General features: G+C 48.8%; 1 protein-coding gene across 1 annotated transcript in view; it reads left to right on the forward strand.

Annotated features, from left to right (window-relative positions):
- Nucleotides 1-27,152, forward strand: part of FBXL2 (F-box and leucine rich repeat protein 2) — a 477,680-nt gene that overhangs the window by 410,172 nt on the left and 40,356 nt on the right. The window contains exon 13 of the mRNA XM_078688338.1: nt 20,783-20,839. Within this exon, the coding sequence (XP_078544464.1) occupies nt 20,783-20,839 (57 nt within the window). The remainder of the gene's footprint in view (nt 1-20,782; nt 20,840-27,152) is intronic.

The following is a 27,152-nucleotide window of genomic DNA, read 5'->3' on the forward strand; positions in this document are numbered from 1 at the left end:
AGGACTCGCTCCTGCAGTGTCCTTGGGGGCCCACCCCCAGGACACTGCTGTTTGCTGTGACAGGGCGGGAGCCAAGCAAGAGCAGGGAAACCTGCTCTCGCTTCCAAAATCCAAAGCTGATTGCTTATCCACACGGTGAGGTGCATGTCAGCAGAATCCCATGTGGAAAAGCAATGCCGGCTCCCGCAGGACACTGGGAGCTGGCGGGACCGTGGGGCATTGGGGCTCCCTCACAATCCCCAATGGTGAGGCCAGGCCCCGGGGGATGGGGTCCTCGGGCTGGAATTGGCCACAGGAGGGGAGCCGACGCGGCCCTCTTCTCGTTTTTTTATTTTTAAATAATGAACATGTCGGCATGCTAAGCGGGATGGGGTCCCTGAGGTGACGTTTGTTAAAAAAAAATGGAGTTGCTGTTTTCAGCGCGGCCCCTTGTGTGAAAGTGATGGGTGCACGGCTTTCAGCGCGGCACTCGAGTACGTCTTAAGTCTTTCAAACACTGAGGGGTATATTCTCAAGGACACATCGCCGAGTTAAAGGCACTTTATCGCAACCAAAATGGTGATAACTTTAACGTACCATTCGCAAGCTGGAGCTAACAGTCGATATCACCAGTTTACCTGGGATAGCGGCCTCAAAAAGCATTGTCACTGATGACCCCGGCAAATATTGCTAATGAGAAGTAGAGTAGGCGTTCCCATGCAAAAAGCAGCAAACACATCACTTTGCAAGTTTCTCAACTACCAGAAAGGTCATCGAAGAAAGTACAAAACCGGTGTTAAGGTGAGTAAGTAGCAGGAAGTTTACACCTGCTCTGAGCTGGTGTAAAGTCGGGCTACAACCTGCAACGAACGTAACAAATTAGCTGATGTCGCACAATTATAATTAAGAAGATGCATGTGAGGTTGGACAAATAACAATCACAGTCATGTATGGATTTATATATAAAACATTTTATTTAAACAAAACAACAACAAATAAAACTATGTACAGCCACGGCGTATCATCCCTTGACCGTTTGTGTATCACAGCCTGCAAGACAAAAAGCAAAATAAGATTGTGCATCATGCGTCCATCAAAGGAGAGAGAGAGAGAGAGAAAAAGAGTGAGAGAGGAAGAGGAAGAGGAAGAGAGAGAGAGAGAGAGAGAGAGAGAGAGAGAGAAAGAAAGTGTGAGAGAGAGAGGAAGACAGAGAAAGAGAGAGAGAGAGAGGAAGAGAGAGAAAGAGTGGCATACAAGGAAGAACGAGAAACAGTGTGAGAGAGAGAGAAAGAGAGAAAGAATGTGAGTGACAGAAAGGAAGAGATGGAGAGGGAGAGTGAGTGTTTTGACACTGTGGGGAATATCCTCACAGGTCACCTTTCTGCCACCGGTGTGTCTCCAACCACATGCCGGGACATAGTGCAGCCCTCAAGTTTAGTCATCTGAAACATAGTATAAAATCAGTAATGGCAGAATACATACAACTGCACACTCCTAATTCTTTCTCTCTTTCTCTGTCTCTTCCCCTCTCTCTCTCATTCTTCCTTTCTCTCTCTCTGCCTCTGTCTCACTTTCTCTCTCTCTCTTCCGCTCTCTTACACTGTTTCTCTCTTTCTCTCTCTCTTCCTTGTATCTCACTTGCCTAATTCTCTGTTTCGCCCCTGCGCACCCAGGCTGCTGCACACTATCGACTCCCGTCACCCAAAGGTGTCTGCCCGCCTCTGCGCACCCAGGCTGCTGTACCCCAGCCACTCCCACTGCCCAGTGGTGTCTGCCCGCCGCTGTGCACCCAGGCTGCTGCACCCCATCCACTTCCACTGCCCGGAGGTGACTGCCAGCCGCTGCGCACTCAGGCTGCTGCACCCCATCCACTCTCACTGCCCGGAGGTGACTGCCCGCCGCGGCGCAAACAAGCCTCTCTGCTCTCTTTCCGCCACTGGCGTGTGTCAAAGAGGGTCCACCACGTGCTGAAGCAACCTCCTCAGCCATTGCATACAAGCGGTCAAGCCGAGCTCACAATTCAAAGTGGGTGTTGATTGCTAGGATGGCCACACATCATCGCAGGCTGTAGTTGCCCTCAGCTCTGGTGGCACTAACTCCGTGGATCTGAAATCATCGCCTCGTGGCGGGAGGTCCGTGTCAGGGGGATTGGGTGTCAATCTGTGAATCACAGCCTGCTAGACAAAAAGCAAGATAAGATTTTGTGTCATGCGTCCATCAAAGGAGAGAGAGAGAAAGAGTGAGAAAGAGATAGAAAGAGTGAGAAAGAGGAAGAGAGAGAGAAAGAATGATGAGAGGAAGAGAGAAACATAGGAAGAGAGAGATAGAAAGAGTGAGGAAGAGAGAGAAAGAGAAAGTAAGAGTGAGAGAGAGGAAGAGAGAGAGAAACAGTGTGTGAGAGGAAGAGATAGTGAGATAGAGGGGAAGAGAGTGAGAAAGAGTGTGGGGAGATAGAGAGAGACAGTGAGTGCCCACACTGTGCACAAAACCCTCACAGCTCACCTTTCCACCACCGGTGTGTCTCCAACCACGTGCCAGGACATAGTGGAACCCTCAAGCTTACTCATCTGAAACGTAGTATGGAATCAGTAATGGCGGAGTACATACAACTGCGCATGCCTAAATCACTGTCCCGCCTTTGTGCATCCAGGCTGCTGCACCCCATCCACTTTCACTGCCCAGAGGTGTCTGCCCGCTGCTGTGCACTCAGGCTGCTGCACCCCATCCACTTCCACTTCCCGGAGGTGACTGCCCGCCTCTGCGCACCCAGGTTGCTGCATCCCCTTCCACTCCCACTGCCCGGAGGTGACTGCCCGCCGCTGCGCAAACAAACCTCTCTGCTTACCTTTCGCAATCAGCTTGTAGGAAAGAGGGCCTACCATGTGGCGCTGCAAGGCCCAAGCCCTGGGCCCACAGACAGGGCAACCTGCTTATCATGCAGGCCCGCTCCGCAGGCCACCAGGTCTCACATTTGGTGTTGGCAGAGGACATACCAGTGCACCCGGCTTTTCATCACAGTCTGCACACCTTCTCAGCCCTTGCGGTGCCACTAACTCTGTGACCAGCGAGGCAACGCCACGTGGCAGTAGGCCTGCAATATCTGATGACCAGCCTACTGCTGTCCAGCAGGGCACACAAAACCTGAGCTGTCCAGACCGCTCAGCAGTAACGGTACCCGTACCTCAGTGGACAGAAAGTCGCCGTCCTGTGCCGGTGTGCCTGTGCCTGCCGCAGTGCATCCGGTGTGAGCAACTCTGAAATGGCGTATGGCACGTGTGCCCAGTCTTATTTATTGGCAGGGTCAAGTGTCCTGTGACTCCTGTGCTGGATGTGTGTGGTGTGGGTGTATACCAGCCGTGAGGGAGTGTCTGTGGCTTACTGACAACTAGGCTGTGACCAGCAGATCACTGCAATGAAAACCTGGGCCACATAGCGTTGTTGTCCTTCCCAGTAAGCGGAGTGTGCTGGCCTGGCGTATGCCAGTCCCGCATGAGGCTGTGAACAATGGCTCCGGAGCTCTGGACGTGGCTCCGTCCTGGGCAGTATGAGAAATCAACTGATGCAGATGTCCCTGTAGTAGTGCTGCGGTCACCGGGGTCGCAAGCGCCAATGTGTCACTCTGTGAGCGAAGTCCCACAACATGGCCAACATGGAAGGTACGGGGAATACTGACCCTACATTCAGCCATAGTTCCACACATGAAAGATGGTCGACATGACACATCTGTGTGGATATGAATGTTTATTGCACATTCAGTGGAGTGTTGCAGCTGTAGCAATACAGGGCCATGCAAAGTTCAAGTTTCCGTTTTTGGCACCTAGAATGCAGTCAATTAGAGCCAAGCTCGTGTTCGGGGTTAGGCTGCGCCAGCATATGTACTTCTACTATCCCTCCGCCAATACCCAAGCACTTATAAATTCACTATACACTAGCCTTGCAGTACTCTAATAATCCAGCCTCTACGTATGTACTTGTACAATGACCGAGACAAAGTTACATAACCAAAGTTTTCCCCACTGCCAGAGCTATACTCCTGAGGCACAGCCGGGAGCTCTGCTGAAAAATTGTATGAAAAATTTTGTTTTTTTTTAAAGTGTGTGTAAATTGATTTTAGAATTTGTACACCTCCCACTAACCTGTTAGGGGCACTCACCTAGACTCTGAAAACACCCGTGCAGCCGACCTAAACGCTGCCACGGGGAAGAAAAGTCTCCTTCACCGCCATTAGCGAGTGAGCCTGATTACAGGCCACGCCCACTACTTTTGGCCACGCCCCCTTGACTACTTAAAGCGCCGACGCCCAGTCTCTCTCAGAACCTATACTCCTGAGGCACAGCCGGGAGCTCTGCTGAAAAATTGTATGAAAAATGTTATGTTTTTTTTAAAGTGTGTGTAAATTGATTTTAGAATTTGTACACCTCCCACTAACCTGTCAGGGTCACTCACCTAGACTCTGAAAACACCCGTGCAGCCGACCTAAACGCTGCCACGGGGAAGAAAAGTCTCCTTCACCGCCATTAGCGAGTGAGCCTGATTACAGGCCACGCCCACTACTTTTGGCCACGCCCCCTTGACTACTTAAAGCGCCGACGCCCAGTCTCTCTCAGAACCTATACTCCTGAGGCACAGCCGGGAGCTCTGCTGAAAAATTGTATGAAAAATTTTATGTTTTTTTTAAAGTGTGTGTAAATTGATTTTAGAATTTGTACACCTCCCACTAACCTGTTAGGGGCACTCACCTAGACTCTGAAAACACCCGTGCAGCCGACCTAAACGCTGCCACGGGGAAGAAAAGTCTCCTTCACCGCCATTAGCGAGTGAGCCTGATTACAGGCCACGCCCACTACTTTTGGCCACGCCCCCCCTGTCGGTATAAAATCATGTGCAGCATTCGGACGCGCAGCGGACGGGCGCAGCGGGCGCGCCGAAGGCGCGCCAAAGGCAAGCCTGTCTGGGCCCGTCCGGGCCCAGCCGGACCCGGGCCCAGTTACTCTGCCCATTTCTGTCACGAAATGCCCGAACTACACCCGGGACAGGCTCCTGGCCCTGAACACACAAAAACACCCCCTCTGCAATTACACCTATTCGGGCGACAATCCTTTTACCGGCTGCAGTTTCTGCAACCCTCCTGGCACAGACTCGGCACCAGGCGGACTACAACTAGGCCTCCTCAACTGCAGATCGCTCGCTAAACATGCGCATGAAATTAACCTCTTGATTCTAAACCACGCTATGGACATTCTGTTTCTCACTGAAACATGGCTTACTCACAACAATGGCCCTGATATAGTCCTAGCACTCCCTCCGGGCTATCAAATCTGCTAATTGAATAGACCATTTGGTAGAGGAGGCGGCCTAGCCATAATATCTAAGGACGTGTTCTCCTGTAGAATCTCGGATGGTAACATCAAAGGTTGTGAAAGCTGCCACTTCTCCATCCAAATCTCCCCAGTAACATCCCTGTCGGGAATGCTTGTATATCGCCCCCCTGGCCAACTCACCGATTTTCCTAGCAAACTCACTGACCACATCACCATGGATTGCACGACTTCCTCCAACTATCTCCTACTGGGGGACCTCAATATCCACTTCCTGGACCCGGTCGACAAACAGGCTGTAGAACTCCTACAAGATCTTTCCTCTATGGGCCTCGGCCTAAAAAACGCACAGGCGACTCACGACAAAGGACAGCTACTCGATCCCATATTCACTAACATCCAAGATCTGAGCACTCGCCCCCACGTCCCCCTCCCTTGGACCGACCACTTCCTGGTCCCCTTCGAATGGCACATTAACATCCCTCCACCTCAACCTCCTAAATTCAGAACCCTTATTAGACGCTGGCATAAACTGGTCCCAGAGGAATGGGCAGCTAAACTAAGTGAAGATACCCCTCCCCCCTCTCAAGACACTATCACTGCTGACACCAAATTTAACACATGGATCTCCCAATCTCTGGACGACATCCTCCCGAAATCCAGCACCCTCAAACGTACCAAGAGAGTCACCCCTTCCCCCTGGTACACCCCCGAATTAAACTTACTACGGAAGGAATGTAAGAGGAACGAACGCTTATGGAGGAAAGATAAAAAGGCAGACAAAAAAGATATATTTCGGGCCTCTTTAAAATCCTATAAAACGGAACTCCTCAATACTAAAAGCGCCTTCTACGAAGATAGAATTAAAAACGCCTCCTGCTCGGCACATGAAAACTTTGCCGTCCTTAAGGAACTCCTCCAGGCCCCAGACCCCCCAGTAAAACCTCTGGACCCCAAAGCAGCGGAAAGCAAATGCATTAAACTTTCCACCTTCTTCGACGAGAAAATCCAAAAAATTCTCGCGGACCTACCCCCAATCACGGCTGACAACCTGGGCGGGGATCCTTCTAAATCTCCCATTTACTGCCCTCACTCCCCTGATGGCAACCTACCCTTTCTGGACACCTTTGGCCCAGTGTCTACGGAAGAGGTAGCCGCGACATTGGCTACAATTAAAAGTGGCTCTCCTCGCGATCCCGCCCCCCTCCGTTTTCTGAAAAAAGTGTCTAGCACCATCCTCCCCCCCCTCACGTCCCTCATTAATTCCTCCCTCTCGCAGGGTCTAGTCCCTCCTAGCTGGAAGGCGGCAGTGGTCAAAGGCCTTTTAAAGAAACCCTCTCTAGACCCCCTGGACCTAGCCAACTACAGACCTATCTCCCTCCTCCCAGGAAATAGCAAGATCACGGAGAAGCTAGTGAATAAAAAACTATCACTATTCCTTGAGAGCAACAACCTACTTGGGACCTCCCAGACAGGGTTTCGTCCAGGACAGGGCACTGACACAGCTCTCCTGGCAGCAGTGGAGAAGGCCAGAAGCATTCTGGACACGGGAGGATCAGTGGCAGTGATCCTCCTGGACCTCAGTGCGGCCTTCGACACTGTGAGCCACCACACCCTAATCCAACGACTGGGAGACATCGGAGTAAGGGGCACGGCCTTGAAGTGGCTAAAATCTTTCCTAGACGGACGCTCCTTCCAAGTCTGGGAGAATGACAGCCACTCCCCCGCAATCCCCCTCCGTTGTGGAGTACCGCAGGGCTCATCCCTTAGCCCTACGTTATTTAACGTGTATATGTCCCCGCTGGAGAAACTGGTCAACCCGTTCGGCATCTCGATTATCAACTACGCCGACGACACCCAGCTGGTGGTAACCCTCTCACACCCGCACCAATCCCCACCCGACCTTCACAGCTGTCTCTCGGAAATTCATAACTGGATGAACTCCTCGGCACTGAAACTGAATGGGTCCAAGACCGAGATCCTGCTGCTCGGACATAAAGAGCCCTCCCTGCCGCCTGACATCTGGCCCGTCTGTCTAGGTGACCCCCCTACACCGAAGGAGGAGGTCAAGAGCCTGGGCGTATGGCTCGAAAAGGACCTGAGCTTCAGATCACAGGCCAAAAAAACAGCAGGAATCTGCTTTGGACTCCTTAGGGCCTGCAGAAAGGTCTTCCCCCTGCTCCCCGCTACCTCCAAGAAACTCCTGATTCAGGGCCTCATTATGGCGAGGCTGGACTACTGCAACGCAATCTACCTGGGTGCCCCCGAAGCCACCCTCAATACCCTGCAGAAAGTCCAAAACGCCGCGGCCCGCCTACTTACCGACACCCCCGCCAGATCCTCGGCAAAGCCAGCCTTGAAGCTCCTGCATTGGCTCCCAGTCAGAGAAAGGGTGGCTTTCAAGGCCCTCTGTCTGGCCCATAAGACCCTCCATGACAAAGGCCCACCCATCCTCAAGGATTTCATCATCCCTTACAATGCGAGTAGGGTCCTCCGCTCAGGCGGAGAGAACTTCATCACTGTTCCCAGAGTCAAAAAGGCCCGGTCCGGAGGACGCCGCTTCTCGGTCCACACGGCCAAACACTGGAACAACCTTCCTCGGAGACTGAGAACTGAACCTAATCTTCTCCAATTCAGGAAGGCCTTGAAAACCTTTCTCTTTCCTTAAATCCCCCCCCTTCGATTCTGACCTCTCCTGAGTTCTGGTTCTAGCGCTGGGATGCTCTAGGGTTACTACGCGCTCTATAAAACCTTAAACTAAATAAATAAAAATAAATAACATGGTTGCATAGGTTGTCTACAGCACAATGTAATGTGGTAGGGCCCAGGGGCAGCATCTTGCATACATAATGAACACACGGTCACAGATAGATAGTGGAACTGGGTACGGGCACGTGTGCTCGACTCCTTTTTATTACCAGGGTCAAATGCACAGTGACGTCTGTGCTGGATGCGTGTGGGGTGAGTGTAAGCCAGCCCTCCAGGAATGGTTGGTGCTGGCAACAAGTACAACAGTAATCATTGGATCAGACATGAAGATTCAATCATAAAGGGTCCATGACTTGTGGTACACAGAGGTAGTGGCAGCAGATGTGAAATTATACACATCACATTGTATCATAAAGGGTCCATGAGTTGTGCTGCACTGAGATAGGGGTATCGGAAGCATTCAGCGTCTGCGCAGCCAGCGAAGATGTGTGTTGCTTGCGAGCCGCACTGGGAGCAATGTCTGTTGCCTACTGGACTACGTCATCTGCAATCACGACTCGATGTGACTTGTGTGCCCTGCTATCCGCAGTGTAGATCGAAGGCAGTAGTCAGCAAAGACATCAAGGAATGCTTTTAGTCACTTCCTCTTGACAAAATTCGAGGACATAGAGTACAATTCTATCTGCAATAAATAAATCATGTCTCAATTTAAATAGTGAGCTCTGCTGACCGCAGTGTAGGTTTATGGAACAAAAGATGAAATATTTATGGAATACTCTGTCGAAATATTTAGGTTTCAGGGACGTTATAGTTAGTTGCCTACTGGACTCTGAAATGAATGAATGAAGACTGAATTTGAATTGTGAGCCCTGCTGAGCACAGTTCAGGCCGGAGGCATCGGTCAGGAAGGGCCCATAGTCATGTGGCGTTGACTTGAGCTGCATGGAGTTAGTGGTAGGTGTGGCGGTCAGTGTATGCGCAGCCAGTGATGATGCAATGTCTCTTGCCTACTGGACTGCGTCATCTGAAATCGTGATTCGATCTGAATTGTGAGCCCACCTGACCGCAGTGTAGGCCGGAGGCAGTGGTCAGGTAGGTCCCACAGCCACGTGTCTTTGACTTGAGCTGCATAGAATTAGTCGTAGGTGTGGCACGCAGCATGTGTGAAGCCAGTGATGATGCAATGTCTCTTGCCTACTGGACTGCGTTATCTGCAATCGCGACTCAATCTGAATTGTGAGCCCTGCTTTCCGCAGTGTAGATCGAAGGCAGTACTACGCACAGACTTCAAGGAATGCTTTTTGTGACTTCCTCTTGACAAAATCTGAGGACATAGAGTACAATTCTGTCTGCAATAATAAATAAAGACTGAATTCAAATTGTGAGCTCTGCTGTCCGCAGTGTAGACTGCCATTCAGTGTTCCTCTGCACTTGCAAAATGAATTTGGTCATTGTACTAAAGCTATTAATGATATAAAACAAGTTCTCGAAGCAAGGATACGAAAAGGATATTATGTAGATTTTAGGGATGTTGTAGTTAATTGCCTACTTGACTCTGCAATTAATGAATCAAGAGTAAATTTTAAATGTGAGCCCTGATGACTGCAGTGGTCAGCAAGGGCCCACAGCCACGTGGAGTTGAGCTACACAGTTAGGGGCACTTTATGATGGAGGATTTTCCGTATCCTCCGGGCCGGCGGAAGCCACCGGCGGATGCGGAAAATCCTCTGCGGACCCACCAAAGACCCACCGCCAGATTAGGATGGCTGGTGGGTCCTGGTTTCAGTCCGCCGCTTTTCCGCCCCGGTTGGCTTACAACCGCGGCGGAAAAGCTCTAACATGGCTGGTGGTGTCTATCAGACACCGCCAGCCATATTAGGATGGTGTAAAATGTATGCTTTTCCGCGGCGGCTTTTCCGCCGTGGAAAAGCATACGGACCTTCACTTCGGGGGCCCGTTGCGGGCCCCCTGGGTGAAGGGGGGGTGGGGGATGCACATGGGGGGTGCCTATGGTACCCCCCTGCATTTGCGTGAACATAGCAGCAGGCACCGCGTGGTGCCTGCTGCTTTGTGCACCCAAATGCGGTGCATACATTTTTAACATTGCGGCGGGTGCAGCTTGAAGCTGCACCCGCCACAATGTTAAAGATAGAGGATGTGACCGCCACCATGGCAGTCACATCCTAATCTGCACAGAGGGAACGCCACAGCCCATGCGGACGTTCCCTCCTACTCTGGGGTCGCGGACGGACTCAAGTCCGTCCGCGATCCTAATGACCCCCTAAGTGTCACCTGAAGCAACCAGCGTGTGTGGAGCCTGCGATGATGTGTTGTCCGGGCGGGCCGCACTGGAAGCAATGTCTTTTGCCTAATGAATTCTGCCTTTATAAGTCCACGTGGCGTTGACTTGTGGTGCTCAGAGTTAGTGGCAGCTGAAGCACTCAGCGTGTGCGCAGCCAGCAATGATGCGTGCTCCGGCCGGGCCGCACTGGTAGCAATGTCTTTTGCCTAATGAATTCTGCCTTAATAAGGGTACGTGACAATGACTTATGGTGCACTCAGTTAGTGGCACCTAAAGCACTCCGCGTGTGCCCACTCTGCGATGATGCGTGTTCCGGGCTGGTCGCACTGGCAACAATGTATTTTTTCTAATGAATTATGCCTTAATAAGGCCAAGTGGCGTTGACTTGTGGTGCACTGAGCTAGTGGTACCTCTGGCGCTCAGCGTGTACGCAGCCTGCGATGATGCGTGGTCCAGGCATGCCACACTGGGAGCAATGTGTCTTGCCTACTGGACAGCGTCATCTGCAATTGCGACCCCATCTGAATTGTGAGCTCTGCTGTCCGCAGTGTAGATCGAAGGCAGTAGTCTTACAAACATAAGTCTGCGGTGCTGTGCCGGTGTGTTTGCAGGGGGCCTGTGTCGAGGAGGCCTGCATTCATGGCGGCAGCCACGTGGCAGGGTGAGGGCTGCCGCCCTGGCAGACGCTTTGGCCTTCACACAAGTGAACCACGCCCAGAGCCACGGCCTGTTCATTCACACTTCTACGCTGGAGTGGCATACGTTGGACCAGCCCACTGCGCTTCCGCTTATTACAGGGGATGACGACACAGGTACATGACCGAGATCTTCCCCACTGCCTGCGGTAACATGGTTGCGTACACTGTCCACATCACTACAAGCACCAGCAGTATATGTACACATGGAGAGGTTTGTGCTCTGCATAGTGAGGTCTGTTCAGCACATCACCCCTTGCCTCCATCACACATACTTGGTTCCCACCTCTCCCAGAATTCAGCTATTGTGTGGCTGAGGGGCCATGCCATTTTGGGAAGGTCCATTGTCCTGTTGTGCGCTGCCTCGGTGGTAGCAGGTGGGTGGTCCAGGGGGGAGGTCCTGAGTGTGGTGGTGGTGGGTTTTGAGGCATTCTTGAGGGTCGGAGGTGCATGATCAGTAGCTCTGACATGTGTTGGTCTTCGGATGTGATTCTGGGCTGGGCTCCCTTTCACACTGTAGGTAGTCGTTCTACTCTACACCAGTAAAAGGCAGATGTTACATTCCTACTGCCAAAGCAGCTTATCGTCAGTTTTTCGGATCGCACCGCAGATTTGGCTGCTCGTTGAAAATATCGGGAAGTGGTGTGTGTGTGTTATTTTTGCACAGGAACGCCTACCCTGCATATTATCATATTATTAGCGTTAGTTGTTGCTCTCATTTGTGGCGATTTCTTATTTTTTTTGCGGAACCTATTGCTGGAAAACTGATGATATCGGCTGTTTTCACCAGGTTGAGAATGGAATGATAATTTAAAATCACTGAAAAAACTATAGGTTTAATGAACATTAAATTTAGAAATGAGCATTTAAAAAACCTTTGCAATTCACCATAGGTTTCGGGACGTTATAGTTAGAAATTAGCATTTAAAATTCCTGACTTGGAATGTCGCAGGGACGAGAGTTAAAAGGTCAGATCCAACCTGGATTAATTATATTTCTAGACACCAGGTGATAGCCATCCAAGAAACTTGGGATACCTCACCAACCTTTCTATTGGATGGTTTTTTAAGTTTTACAGTACCAGCAACCCCAAGTAATGCGAGGAGAGCGAAAGGGGGGCTTACTTTACTATTTTCTTTAGATCTAGCGGGGTCATTTAATCAGTTGGACTCAGGATCACCCAATATCCTGACAATAGAATGGACTGTTTCCCCAGGGTGCACCCTACTTGTTATTAATTTTTATAATGCATGGGGAGGACAAAGAGAAACGGATCATGTGGAACATTTGGAGAACTTTTTGAATAATTATAGTCAAAATACACTTATTCCCTTTGAGATTCTATTGATGGGGGATTTTAATATTCATAAATGTAAACTGTTGTGTTATTTAGGTGTTTCAGAGGCCCCTAACGGAGCAGACACCCCTCACTTTGAACACACCAAAACAGGAGAAGCGCTCAAATTACTGCTAGCTAGTTTTAATATGTTTGAACCATTTAACACAGGAGGAAGTGAGATGATACCCAATCAATCAATCAATCAATCAGGTCATTTGTAGAGCGCACTACTCACCCGTAGGGTCTCAAGGCGCTGGGAGGGGGGGGTGCCGCTACTGCTCGAACAGCCAGGTCTTGAGCTTCTTCCTGAAGGAGAGGTGGTCTTGGGTCAGGCGCAGATTGGTGGGAAGTGAGTTCCAGGTCTTGGCGGCCAGGTAGGAGAAGGACCTTCCTCCTGTTGTCTCTCTTCGGATGCGGGGGACGGCGGCGAGGGCGTGGTTGGTTGATCTGAGGAGGCGCTTGGGAGTGTAGAAGTTGATCCGGTTGTTGAGGTAGCTCGGGCCTTGGTCGTGTAGGGCTTTGTGCGCGTGGGTGAGGAGACAGAAGGTGATTCTCTTGTTGACCGGGAGCCAGTGCAGATCTCTCAGGTGTCCGGAGATGTGGCTGCGTCGGGGGATGTCGAGGATGAGTCTCGCCGAGGCGTTCTGGATCCGCTGGAGTCTCTTCTGGAGTTTGGCCGTGGTTCCGGCGTAGAGGGCGTTGCCGTAGTCCAGTCGGCTGGTGACGAGGGCTTGGGTGACCGTCTTCCTCGTCTCGGTGGGGATCCACCGGAAGATCTTACGTAGCATGCGCAGGATGTTGAAGCATGACGAGGAGACGGCGTTGACTTGTCTGGTCATGGAGAGGGAGGAGTCCAGGATGAAGCCCAGGTTGCGTGCGTGGTCCGTCGGTTTGGGCGCGGTGCCCAGGGCGGGGGGCCACCAGGAGTCGTCCCAGGCGGAGGGCGTGGGGCCCAGGATGAGGACCTCCGTCTTGTCTGAGTTCAGTTTCAGGCGGCTGGTCGTCATCCATTCGGCTACGTCTCTCATCCCTTCGTGCAGGTTGGCTCTGGCGGTGGCGGGGTCGTTGGTCAGGGAGAGGATCAGCTGGGTGTCGTCGGCGTAGGAGATTATGTTGAGGTTGTGTTGGCGTGCGATGGCCGCGAGGGGGCTCATGTAGACGTTGAAGAGGGTGGGGCTCAGTGAGGATCCTTGAGGGACGCCGCAGATGACTTTGGTGGCCTCTGACTTGTACGGTGGTAGGCGGACTCTTTGTGTTCTTCCGTCGAGGAAGGAGGTGATCCATTCCAGTGCCTTCTCCTGGATTCCGATGTTGCTGAGGCGCTGTACTAGGGTGCGGTGGCAGACAGTGTCGAAAGCCGCGGAGAGGTCCAGGAGGATGAGGGCCGCTGTTTCTCCGTTGTCCATCAGAGTTCGAAGGTCGTCGGTGGCGGCGATGAGGGCGGTCTCGGTGCTGTGGTTCGCTCGGAAGCCGGACTGTGAGGGGTCGAGGGATCCATTCGTCTCGAGGAAGGCGGCCAGCTGTTTGTTGACGGTCTTCTCGATGACTTTGGCCGGGAACGGGAGGAGCGAGATGGGACGGTAGTTCTTGAGGTCGGTGGGGTCTGCTGTGGGTTTCTTGAGGAGAGCGCTGAGTTCGGCGTGCTTCCAGCTCTCAGGGAAGGTGGCGGTGTCGAAGGAGGTGTTGATGATGTCCCGCAGGTGGGGTGCGATGACAGCGTCGGCTTTGTTGAAGACGTGGTGAGGGCAGGGGTCAGTCGGAGATCCGGAATGGATGGAGTTCATGGTGCGGATGGTGTCTTCGGTGCTGATCGGGGTCCAGGTGCGGAGGGTGGTGGTGGGTGGCGTCGTTGCGGTTGTGGCTTGCGTTGGTTGGTTGTTGAAGCTGTTGTGTATGTCCGTGATCTTGTTGTGGAAGTAGGACGCGAGGGAGTTGCAGAGTTCTTGCGACGGGGTGATGTCATTGTTTCCGGCGTTGGGGTTGGATAGCTCTTTCACGATGTTGAAGAGTTCCTTGCAGTTGTGTGCGTTGTTGTCCAGCCGGTCCTTGTATGCATTTTTCTTGGTGGCGCGGATCAGTTGGTGGTGCTTCCGGGTGGCGAGCTTGAGGGTGGTCATGTTGTCCGTCGTTGGTTCCCTTCTCCAGGCTTTCTCGAGGGCTCGACAGTTCTTCTTGGAGCTCTTGAGTTCGTCGGTGAACCATGGTGTTTTTCTGCTGCAGGATCTGCTGGGTGGGGTTCTCAGAGGGGCGAGTTCGTCCGCGCAGTCGTTGATCCATTTCGTGAGGTTGTCGGCGGCCTGGCTGGGGTTCGCTGAGTTGGCGGGAGGGTGCTGGCTCAGGGAAGCGGTGAGCTGGTCGGCTGTGATCTTGTTCCAGCATCTTCGAGCAACCTGTTGCTGGTGGTGGTGGATCGTCGTTCTTCTGAAGGTGAAGTGGACGCAGCTGTGGTCCGTCCAGTGGAGTTCTGTGGCGTGGCTGAAGGTGACGTCTTTGCTGGATGAGAAGACGGCGTCGAGTGTGTGTCCGGCGAGGTGGGTGGGGGTGGTCACCAGTTGCTTGAGTCCGAGGTTGTCGAGGTTGTCGAGCAGGCTGATGGTGTTGCGGTCGTTGTTGTTCTCCAGGTGGAAGTTGAGGTCCCCCAGGAGGATGTAGTCGGCGGAGGGGAGAGCGTGCGGGCTGACGAAGTCGGCGATGTCCTCGCTGAATCGTGTGCGTGGTCCCGGGGGTCGGTAGATCAGGGTGCCTCTGAGGGTGGTGGTCGGGTTGGTGTGGATCTGGAAGTGCAGGTGTTCAGCGGTGGTGAGGGTGTCATCGGTGTTGGTAGTGATGCGGATGGTGTCTCTGTGGATGATGGCGATGCCTCCTCCGGTCTGGTTGTTGCGGTCCCTCCGGGTGATCTTGTAGCCCTCTGGGATGGCGATGGCGATGTCTGGGGCTGAGGAGGCGTTCATCCAGGTCTCGGTGATGAAGGCAACGTCGGGGACGGTGGTGTCGAGCAGGTTCCAGAGTTCTACGGCGTGTCTGTGGACGGAGCGGGTGTTGAGCAGGATACACTTGAGGTGGGTGCTGCTGGAGTTCGGCTTGGCGGGTGCAGGGAAGGTCCGGATGCAGGTGAACTTGCAGGCGTGGCAGCTGAAGGGACCGTGGGTGTGCTTCGGGGCGGCTCGGTGACATCCTGGGATGCGGCCGGTGTTGAGTGCGTTGAGGTCGGCTCGCCAAAAGGGTCGGTTATTGATTACATATTCATTTCCCCAGGCCTTATTTCAAAGGTGAAAGATTATAAGGCATTTACCTCACCCCATAGTGACCACAATCCCCTGTCAGTGGAGTTACACTGGAGTGACTTATGGCGCAAGCAAGTAGGACAAACACGGGTTTGCACCATGGCGGTGCCCAGTGACCAGGGCAGACGGCTTAAATGGGGCAGGGTTGTGGAGGAAACGTTTATGAACACCTTAATGCCTAAAATTGAGGGATCACTTGAAATTTGCATGGATCATACCACTCCAAACCCCCAAATTATAGCAGCTTTTGATTTTATCTGTGCGCAAACTGCTAGGGACCTTACAAAACCCTCACTACAATTCCCCCCAAAACCCCATAAATGGTTTGATACTAAATGCTCACGGTCCTATAGAGCTCTGAAACAGGCCTTAAAGGCCAGGTAAGAGATAAGGTTTTAATTTCAAAGTTGAGACAGGATTATAAAGCAAATATCAAGGCAAGGAAAAATGAGATCAAAAATAATGCCTGGAATGATCTCCTTACCATAGATGTTCTTAGAGACAGTAAACAATTTTGGGACATCATAAACCATTCTTTCTTTTCAGGGGATGATAAAGTCACAGATTGTGTGATTCCTGATGAGAAATGGGTGCAGCACTTTAGCAACATATATGGTGGTAACCGTAATGACACAGTTAGAACAATGGAGGGGGACCAATTTTTATCTGCAGTAGAGTTTACTGAGGAGGAGGTCCATAAAGCAATAATGGAGTCCTCAAAAAATAAGGCGCCTGGCCCCGATGGTGTGCCGGCGGACCTTTTTAAATATTGCCCGACACTTTAGTCCAAAGTACTAGCTAGAGTCTTTAAGGTAATAAATGAAGGATTCTTCCCTGAAACCTGGGCAATGTCTATCATTGTACCCATTTTTAAAAAGGGTAATCGGGAGGATCCAGGGTGCTATCGCCCCATTTCCCTCATTGACTCTGCCTTTAAGATCTTGGGCAGAGTCTTATTGGCCAAATTGAGGGAAAAATTAGAACTATGTGGGGGGCTCTCGAATATTCAATATGGGTTCCGAGAAAAACAGGGCACCCTGGAACAATGCTCCAACCTGCACCTTTTGGTCTCCAAATACACGGTGGCCGGGGAGGGGTCGGTATATTTGGCCTTTATGGACCTCTCCTCGGCCTTCGACCTGGTGAACAGGACCAAGTTATGGTCTCTCTTACGTGAGATAGGGATAGAAGAACATCTAGTAGCTCTTATTGCTAGTTTGCATCAGGACCTCTTTGCTAAAATGACAGGACCAAGTTATGGTCTCTCTTACGTGAGATAGGGATAGAAGAACATCTAGTAGCTCTTATTGCTAGTTTGCATCAGGACCTCTTTGCTAAAATAAGGGTCACTAGGGACGGAAGGTGCACGGAGAGTTTTAGGTCTGAGAAAGGGGTGCGCCAGGGGTGTATCCTGGCCCCCCTTCTCTTCACCATTTATATAAATGGGCTGGGGAAATATTTAGAAGCAGGAACGGCTGATGTGCCGCGTATAGGAGGAGAACAGGTGCCAGCTCTCCTATACGCGGACGATGCCGTGTTAATCGCCCGTACTGGCATTGGTTTACAGGCCCTTTTAGATCGTTTTGGCTCCTTTATGGAGAACCTTGACTTAAAAATTAATGTAACAAAGTCACATACTATGATCATAGGCCGTAAAGGAAATAAGCTGCATGCCAAAACTTTTACCTGCAAGGGTGAGGTTCTTTCAAGGGTTCCTGTTTTTCCTTACCTGGGGGTCCTTTTTGACCAGAGAGGCTCCTGGGCCCCCAGATTAAGGCAAAGAGTATTAGTTTAGCACGAAGCTCATCAGCCCTGCTAGCGTTCACAAAAAGATTAGGGGCTAAACCAATGGAGGCAGTGATAAAGGTATATAACAGCAAGTGTATCCCCATTGCCATGTATGGGTCTGCTATGTGGGGCTATGTAAACCTGGATAAAATCCAGAGGGTGGAAAATGGGCTCATCAGAACATTTTTATCCGTTCCCAAATCCACGCCTACCTTTACGATCCATGAGGAAATGGGTTTACCTCATATTATTGAGAAACTAAAATTAGCCCCACTTCTTTTCTGGACCAAAACATGGCTGAACTCCGAGCTAACACTAAATCATGCAATTCTTAAAGATGTAATTTCAAGGGATAATGCCATAAGAATACCCTGGCTGAAATACATTAGATCAGCTTTTGCCACGCTTGGGAGACCGGAGCTTTTTAATGATCCAACCAACATCAGGAGGGAAGACATTAGATGGATTAAGCAAGAGTTTCTGGAGAGGGCTCGTTTTGCGAGAGAGGAGTTGGAACTGAGGAAACCCTCGGTACGGGCTCACATAGTTTTAACCACCACTCCCTCTCTGGAACCATATTTAAAAATCGTCACTAACCCACTCCACAGACTCCTGCTAACAAAATTTTGGTTGAATTTAATTCATTACACACTTGGCAACTTCCCTGTGTGGTCAAAACCTGAAGATGGACCACCCTGTGATTGTGATCAGTTTTCAATCCAGGATACCCTCCATTTTATATTTTTTTGTGGTTTGTATACTACTGAGAGGGCAAAGTATTTACTTCCTGTGTTAAAGGCTGCTGGATTTATCCAAGTAAGGCCAGCTTTAATTTTTCTTCAATTGCTGGCAGACACTCAAACCATCTTTAGTGTTGCATGTTACTTAACAGCTGCCTTCAGATCAAGGAAGAAAAGAATATCTGGGAAAGCCGTATTTTAATCTAATCTTAAATCTGGTTTTATTTGTAATTTTAACCATTGTATGTATGAAGACAAATGAAATCAATAATTCATGTCATAAATTTGCAATCAAATCTTTTGCTGTTTTAAAAATTTGTATTGTATTGTATTTTGTCCTTTTATGATTTTAACAAAAATCGAATAAAGTGTATTTTGACTGACTGACTGACTGACATTTAAAAAACCTTAGAAATTCACTGAAAAAATCATAGGTTTCTGGGACGTTCTAGTTAGTTGGACATTTCACTCATACAAAACCAGAGAAATTCTAACGTTATAGTTGTAGAGCTAACTATAACACGCGCCCCCGCAATGCACTGCTGATGAAGTCACATATCACATCACTCATGGCATGGCCAGTGACATCACTGATGACATCTCAAATAACATCACTGATGACATCATCAACGTGATAAATCTGATGCACCTCCTCACACCCTAATATAACCTTTGATACGCCCACTCAAAAATACAGACTACCATTTTCGAAACCATAGACAAATCAATAGCAGTTACTATATACCCACTGACTAATTCCTAGCTATACACACACATTCATTCATTCACCCATACAGTCACTCATACATGCAGTCACTCATCAATACAGCACTATTATATGTACTCATACACCAACACAAACACTCCTACACGTCACTCATTCATAGTTATTGACACACCTAGCTAGTCACGTAAAGAATCAATAACACTGCCATTTACTCACCTATACAGTTATACATTCACTATCTAACCTATTATACATAACATATACTTACTCTCTTATACAATCACTGACACAACCACACACTCCTTTATACAGCCATTCTCACAATTACTCACTCTCCCATATAGTCATTTATATACTCCGAAACTCACATATACTTCCTTTCACATATGTAGTTACTCACACATATACCAGTGAGACATACATTCACTCACCAACACACTGATACACACACTCACTCACCTATACAGCTATTTCCACATGCACTATTAAACCAATACACCCAGTAAATTATCCACTCACACATGTAGGCAGAAGGTCACACACCACTCACCCACATACACAAACACTGAGGCACCCATACAGATACTCATGCTACCAAGAAGTAACCCATATAGACAGTCATGAACCTAATCATCAACCCATGCAGCAGTTTACACGACAACTGAGAGACTGATACAGACATTCACACAGTTTAGTCACTAACCCATGCATTCAGTAAGACTTATCTAATCACTAACGTATACAGTCAGTCACACACCTATTAAATCCTCCACCCACACACTTATACACCAACTCATTCTTCAATACACCTTGGCATTAACATATATAAAATATATTTAAACCTTACAGAAACACACATTCACTGAATGATGTCATGAGTGATGTCATTTGAGATGTCATCAGTGATGTCACTGACCATGTCATGACTGATGTAATATGTGATGTCATCAGCAGTGCATTGTGGGGGCGCACATTATAGTTAGCTCTACTAACTATATTGTTCGAATTTCTCTGGTTTTGTACGAGTGAAATGTCCACCTAACTATAACATCCCTGAAACTATGTATATTTCAGCCCTCATTATCATACATTTATGTCCTGCCGAGGAAGAGGGCTGTTTTGGCCCTGCCCGAGGGTAATTACCGCAAGTGGACATGTCTCTTAGCCTGGGCAGATATTAAAATTGTATGAGTCGACCATGCATGTCTGGCTATCTTTTGCCCTAAGTGGACTGTCAGATTTCTGGGGAGAAATATCTCTTGGTGGAAAGGGTCTATGTAGTGTCTGACATGTGGAATGATCCACGCAGTACTCCTTTCTAGGGGTGCATTACATCCCCCAGCACCGCACAACGTGCTGGAGTGCAAGCGGAAGACTCGCCATGTTCCTCATATACAGTGCACAAGTTTTAACCAGAAAAGGGCATAAACAATATAGGGTGGTGTGTTGTCTGTCACGGCATTAGTAGCTGGCGGTGACAGGAGCCGGTCTGATTCACATTATAATGTCTACATGCAAATGTTGCTTTGTCTGCATGGCTACAGTGATTGGCCTGAGCTCCAGAAGGCAGAATATTAACAACAGTGGGAGTATCCGCCTAACACTACAACACTTTCCGTAATGGGTGATAGCTGCTGCACTGTGGTGGCCAAAGCTGCTGACACGAGCTACCACTTTGTGGTCTAAGGAGTTTCTTTGTGTTATGTAGTAAGTATGCCATATGCTGATGCTCCCAGGCCAGCATTTGTCCCAAGAACTGCCATAAATACCAGATTATGATATGCAGCATTACTCAGTAGTCAAACCTCATAATTTTGAATGTGGAAAACCAAATTAGTCTTTTTTTTTTTTTTTACATTACTTACCATTAATATTGTGTTTTCCTTTTCATCTCTAAATAGATAACAGATAATACCTTGATCCAGTTTTCCATACAATGTCCTAAACTACAGGCTTTGGTAAGTTTACTATCTTTGGTTTGTGTGGTGAACTAATAATACCATTTATTTTATACCTCATGAGTGATAAACATGAATGGTTCTCTTACCTATGGCCTCCTACTATGTTGTATGTATTGCAGATGTCATTGTATGCATGGCAGAAATTAAAATTAATTGGTGTTTAAAATACCTCTCTTCCCAAAGGGGGAGGGGTCTTTAATTGGCCCTGTATATGTGGAATTTGTCAATTTCTGATAGTTGAGCTTTTCATGAAAACATGACTATAATTCTCAGTTTGGTCAGAAAGAAAAAACAATGAATTGATCATTGTAAAGGTAAACCCAGTTTTACATTATGAGAATTGCATGCTGGAAATGATCTTTTATTCCCCAGTGCTAGATATTTCCATGTTGTCACAATTCTACAAATATCGTGTTAATACCCAAGGCAGGCATATGTATATTTTTTAGGGATATTTTCTTAAAATATATTTGTCCTCTCTCATAGAAATGTCTTTCAATGCTGTTATCCTGTTTTGTGATAAAGCTGATTCTGCCTTGGAACATTGCGAAGAAAGTATAGCCACATGTTAAGTTAAAACGGTTTGTAAAGTGTGCGTCTCCCAGATGGCGTCTTGGCGCTAGTGTCCTGAAAAACATATAAGTTAAGGCTCAATTTACTTTGGGGTCTGACCTATGGGTCAGCTTCCTTAAAAGTTTAGGAAATTCAGAGGGTACTGCAGGGGGCTGGCGAATAGGCAGCTTAAGTCTTCTTAGCCACTGCTGCAATCACCCCTGTCCTTACAAGTTTGGGGACATGGCTCTGGCAGACAATGTGCAGGCCTACATGAGCAGGGAGGCAGCATCCAGTAAGTATTTTCTACCAGGGTGACAATACGTCCGAATCAGTAAGAATCTCAGGGGAACACCTGCCCAATCTGTTGCAATAGGTGCCATCTCAAGGACCCAGCAAGAGGGTACTCAGATATTGGGGAGGGTTACTGATGTTGCTATTTCCTTGTGCCAAAGAAGGTTGTAGGCCAACGGCCCATCTTAGATCTTCGTCTTCAAAATACGCATGCATGCCCAAATCCTGAATGCCCTGGTCCCGAGCAACGTGATGGTGTTTACATTTTAAAGGAGACTGCACATAATCTGCAGTGGTGGAAAGTGGCAGACCCCTCTTCCTTCCCCACCTAGAGGTACCGGTGTTGATTGATGCATCACTGCTTGGTTGGGGAGGTCATCAAGGAGGGGAGGTGGAGATCAGAGGACTCTGATCTGATATGAAAATCCTCCGGCACCATACCAATCTGTTGGAGCTATAGGCTATTTGTCTGCCATTGAAAGCCTCCTAAACTTTCATCAAAGGAAGGCTATTGCAGAATCTCATGGGGAACACAATCTCCATTTGGAACTGGAATAAGAACGGCAAAGTGCTCTTCTGGGTAGTGTACCAGTTGACTCTGAACCCCCGGAGTTGGGTGGAGCATCAAGACATTTTCTTGGTTGTGAACCTCTTGGTGGGTATCCTTGAATTCCAGGGCAGATGAGCTCAGCCGATGGCAATTGGTAGATCATGAATAGCATCTACATCCTCGGGTGCCACAGGACATCTTCCAAAAGTAGGGAAAGCCCTGGCTAGATGTTTATGCCAACGTCAAGTATTCTCGATGGAATATAACACTGGAATGCTGTACTCTTTCTCGCCCCACCTCTCCTCCCCCAGGTTCTGAAAAAGATATGAAACAGCTGTGAATACGTCATCCTGGTGGCTTCAGATTGGGCCAGGAGTGTGTTGTACCCGGAACTACTTGGCATGAAATTCTGCCTGCTGAATAGGCTACCATATCAGGAGCATGTTCTGTTGCTGCAGTCTTTCAACTGACTGTGTTTAAACTCCCCCTCCATGTGTGGAGATTGAGATGCAGCAGTTAAGTGCGTTCAGAGTGGTGGATGTCTTTCTTAGCGCCAGGCGCCCTTCCACCAAGTCTGTTTTCACTGGGCACTGGGACACATTTGTTGCCTGGTGTGGAGTCCACAAGACAGATTGTTTACAAGCCTGACTGTTGGAGGTTGTATTGTTCGTTTTGTGACACAGAAAAGTCATGTAGTGGGCCCTCCAAGACGGTATTTGTCAGCCTTTTGACCTTTTTTGCATTTGTTTGATCAACCATACTAGTTTCATTTTCCTATTGAGATGCTGTTGTTAAAGTTTTGATATACATAGTCCCTCACAAACCGTTTGTGACGCCCCAGTCCTTAACTTGGTCTTGACATCTCTCATATTTACACCCTTGTGCCTGGATTGACTGAAAAGTTAAAATTTGTCTTTCTTGCGATTTACTAGATTACAGGGTTTGGCAGCTTCAATCTCATACAGTATAGTGAAGGCCAGGAATGTGCTCTCTTCTTAGATATGTGATGCTGAAGCCAATATTCTCAGTCTTATTTGGTTAATTCTGCTAAAAATATTTGACTTTGTTCCATCTTGAGTGATTGATACTGCAGTACGATTGTCAAATTTCAGAAGATCGAACAAAGCGATGAATGTTTTGTGAACAATTGGGTTCCAAAGAAAACAACAAACCGGTCTAAATAATTTAAGTGCATTGTGAGCTCTTTCAATAGGCTTGTGCCACCAGTAAAGAACTGTCCAGAGCGAGCCCCTCAACTGGCAATACTAGTATGTACATTCTAGTGTAGATCTAAAGAGTTTAAAAAATATTATAGCAAGGCATAGAGGCTAATATTATGCCGGACTCTGTTTTGTTTTCCTTTGAAGCAGCAAAAATCCAATGCAATATCCTAGATTTTTTCACAAACTCTCTGAACATATAAAAACCAAATACAAATGCATCCATCTTACTTCTTATATTGCTGCTTATGCTCAGGTAAATACTTTACTGGTACTGTGTAAGAAAGGCAGGCTTGTGAATTCATTGTATTTAGGATGCATAAAATGTTAGGATATAATTGTAGAGTGGAAACGTTTTTTTTTAGGTCTCGTCCTTTACCATTCCGAAGGAATGGGAAATGGCGAGAATTCAAGTGCTCGAACTGATTGTCAAACCACCGCATTTTTTCGTGGCGTTTTCTTCGAGTGCACGTGGCCACAGGCACGCGCTTTTGCCCCATACACTTTCATGGCCATCTGTTCCTCAATGTCCCTCCCACCCTTCGTTTGATCTTGCCGCGAGTTCAGGCTAATGGCCCTCCCCCAGCACAGAGCGCGCATCGCGGCCGCACAGCACATCAAAGGGCTTCTCCCAGCGTGTGCTGTGCGGCTTCTCCTCCCCTAATTATGTGGCCTGCCGTACTTGTGTTTCCCGGCCGCTTCCCGGCCGCTCTTGTATTTAATTAGCAGCAGCAGCATTTCTCCTGCGCCAGGCCACATCAAAGGCTCTGTGCCACTTTCACCCACACAGCAACACTTACAGACATGCAACGCCACTCATACCCACGCAAGCCCACTATCATCCACGCAACACCACACTCACCCACGCAACGCCACTCACCCAAGCAACACCACTCACACACGCAACACAACTCATCCACGCAACCCCACTCATCCACGCAACCCCACTCATCCACGCAACCCCACTCATCCACGCAACCCCACTCATCCACGCAACGCCACTCACACACGCAACGCCACTCACACACGCAACACAACTCACCCACGCAACGCCACTCACACACGCAACGCCACTCACACACGCAACGCCACTCACACACGCAACGCCACTCACACACGCAACGCCACTCACACACGCAACGCCACTCACACACGCAACGCCACTCACACACGCAACGCCACTCACACACGCAACGCCACTCACACACGCAACGCCACTCACACACGCAACGCCACTCACACACGCAACGCCACTCACACACGCAACGCCACTCACACACGCAACGCCACTCACACACGCAACGCCACTCACACACGCAACGCCACTCACACACGCAACGCCACTCACACACGCAACGCCACTCACACACGCAACGCCACTCACACACGCAACGCCACTCACACACGCAACGCCACTCACACACGCAACGCCACTCACACACGCAACGCCACTCACACACGCAACGCCACTCACACACGCAACGCCACTCACACACGCAACGCCACTCACACACGCAACGCCACTCACACACGCAACGCCACTCTAACACGCAACGCCACTCGCATACGCAACGCCACTCGCAGATTGTGGGTGCAGATTGTGGGTGCAGATTGTGGGTGCAGATTCAGAGTGCAAATTGTGGGTGCAGATTGTGGGTGCAGATTGTGGGTGCAGATTGTGGGTGCAGATTGTGGGTGCAGATTGTGGGTGCAGATTCAGAGTGCAGATTCAGGGTGCAGATTCAGGGTGCAGATTCAGGGTGCAGATTCAGGGTGCAGATTCAGGGTGCAGATTGTGGGTGCAGATTGTGGGTGCAGATTGTGGGTGCAGATTGTGGGTGCAGATTGTGGGTGCAGATTGTGGGTGCAGATTGTGGGTGCAGATTGGGAGTGCAGATTGGGAGTGCAGATTGGGAGTGCAGATTGGGAGTGCAGATTGGGAGTGCAGATTGGGAGTGCAGATTGGGAGTGCAGATTGGGAGTGCAGATTGGGAGTGCAGATTGGGAGTGCAGATTGGGAGTGCAGATTGGGAGTGCAGATTGGGAGTGCAGATTGGGAGTGCAGATTGGGGGTGCAGATTGGGAGTGCAGATTGGGGGTGCAGATTGTGGGTGCAGATTGTGGGTGCAGATTGTGGGTGCAGATTGTGGGTGCAGATTGTGGGTGCAGATTGTGGGTGCAGATTCAGAGTGCAGATTCAGAGTGCAGATTCAGAGTGCAGATTCAGAGAAAACTCAGCAGCACCACCACCATTGCAATGCAATAGGTCTCGTTTTAACGCAAATTTAAGCTATAGGCCTTGTAAATGACAAAGCCTTTTATTTATGTTCCAAAAACCAGAATGCAAAAATAAAGGGCATTATCATTTACAATGCTAATAGTTCAGACTCGCGTTATTGCGAGACCTATTGCATTTCCAATGCTTGTTTTTTTAGACATCTAGATTTTGGTACCGAATGTTTTACTTTGAGCTAATTTGTTTGTATGAGAGAGGGAGTGAGGTACTTTAAGACAAATGTTTTTTCAGAATGTTCTAATCATGTGATTAAAGACAGTGTTCACTTCTTATTCAGACTTCACGTGAATGTAGGTGAATTGAGAAAGTAGGTTCAAAGAGTCATATATTCATTGGTAATTTCAATGCTGCATTTTGTATGAAAAGGCACAAAGTATTTTGATGTAAATTGATCATAAGGTTGTTGAACTAGCTAAAACAGAAGAATGTTCATTGGCACAAGGTATGACAGTTTTCTAAAGGAATTGGTGAGAAATATGGGAAACTTTAATACAATCTATAAAGCCCAAAGTGACTGGAGTAAAGGTTTTAATGTCAAGGTACTTGCCGGGCTTGTAAACAGTTTTCTATCCCCCTGCCCATGAGACCGCATTACCCAAGTGTCATTCATGCGGGTTATAGATGTTTTTGGGGACAGTGGACGGCTTACATTTTTTTCCCTAGGATTCCGAGGAGCCACAGTTGAGGTACTAGAGAAATCAAAGGACAAGAACATCTTTAAGTGTGTGGTGATTGAGACCGTTTGGGTACCACATTAAAACTGGGTTGCTGACGTGCCCTGGTTTTAGGAAGGTTGAGAACAATAGGTCAAGATACTCAGTTTTGAGAGACTTTTCAAGACTTTCATGTATGGAGGTGAAGAGTCATCAAGAGGTCAAGGTCAGTGCAGACTTTTTCAATCAGAATGCATAGGAGATCTGTCCAAAAGACGTGTCTGTTCAGATTCAGTTTGCAGAGTTATTTTGTAGGCGAATATTTTTTTCGTAGAAAATAGACAAAGAGATGAATCCTGTTAAATTAAAGGGATTGGAATGATTGGATAATTCAAAAGATTAAATGGATCCTTCTTTTATGGGATGTATTGAAGAAAGAAGACTAGTTAACATGGTTGGATCTGAAGGATGCAAATATAACTGTTCCAGTTTGCAGGGATTTATGCCGGTCATTCGCATCTCTCAGCAAGAAGAAAGAGGGGCGTAAATGACAGAGATGATGATCCCTTGACAGGTGCTCTCTTTCCTCCATTATGAGGTCCCTTGCTTCTGATTACAGGGAAAAACCCTGATACCGAGTGAGTATCTTTGCATGCTTTGGTTTTGATTATTTTGGTTCCAGGACACCCCCACGCCGCACAGCCCTCCAGCTGTAGGTGCGGTTCTCCCCCAGCGCCACAGGTCC

Source organism: Lissotriton helveticus, chromosome 4_1 (assembly GCF_964261635.1).
Source record: "Lissotriton helveticus chromosome 4_1, aLisHel1.1, whole genome shotgun sequence".
NCBI classification, from domain to species: Eukaryota; Metazoa; Chordata; class Amphibia; order Caudata; family Salamandridae; genus Lissotriton; species Lissotriton helveticus.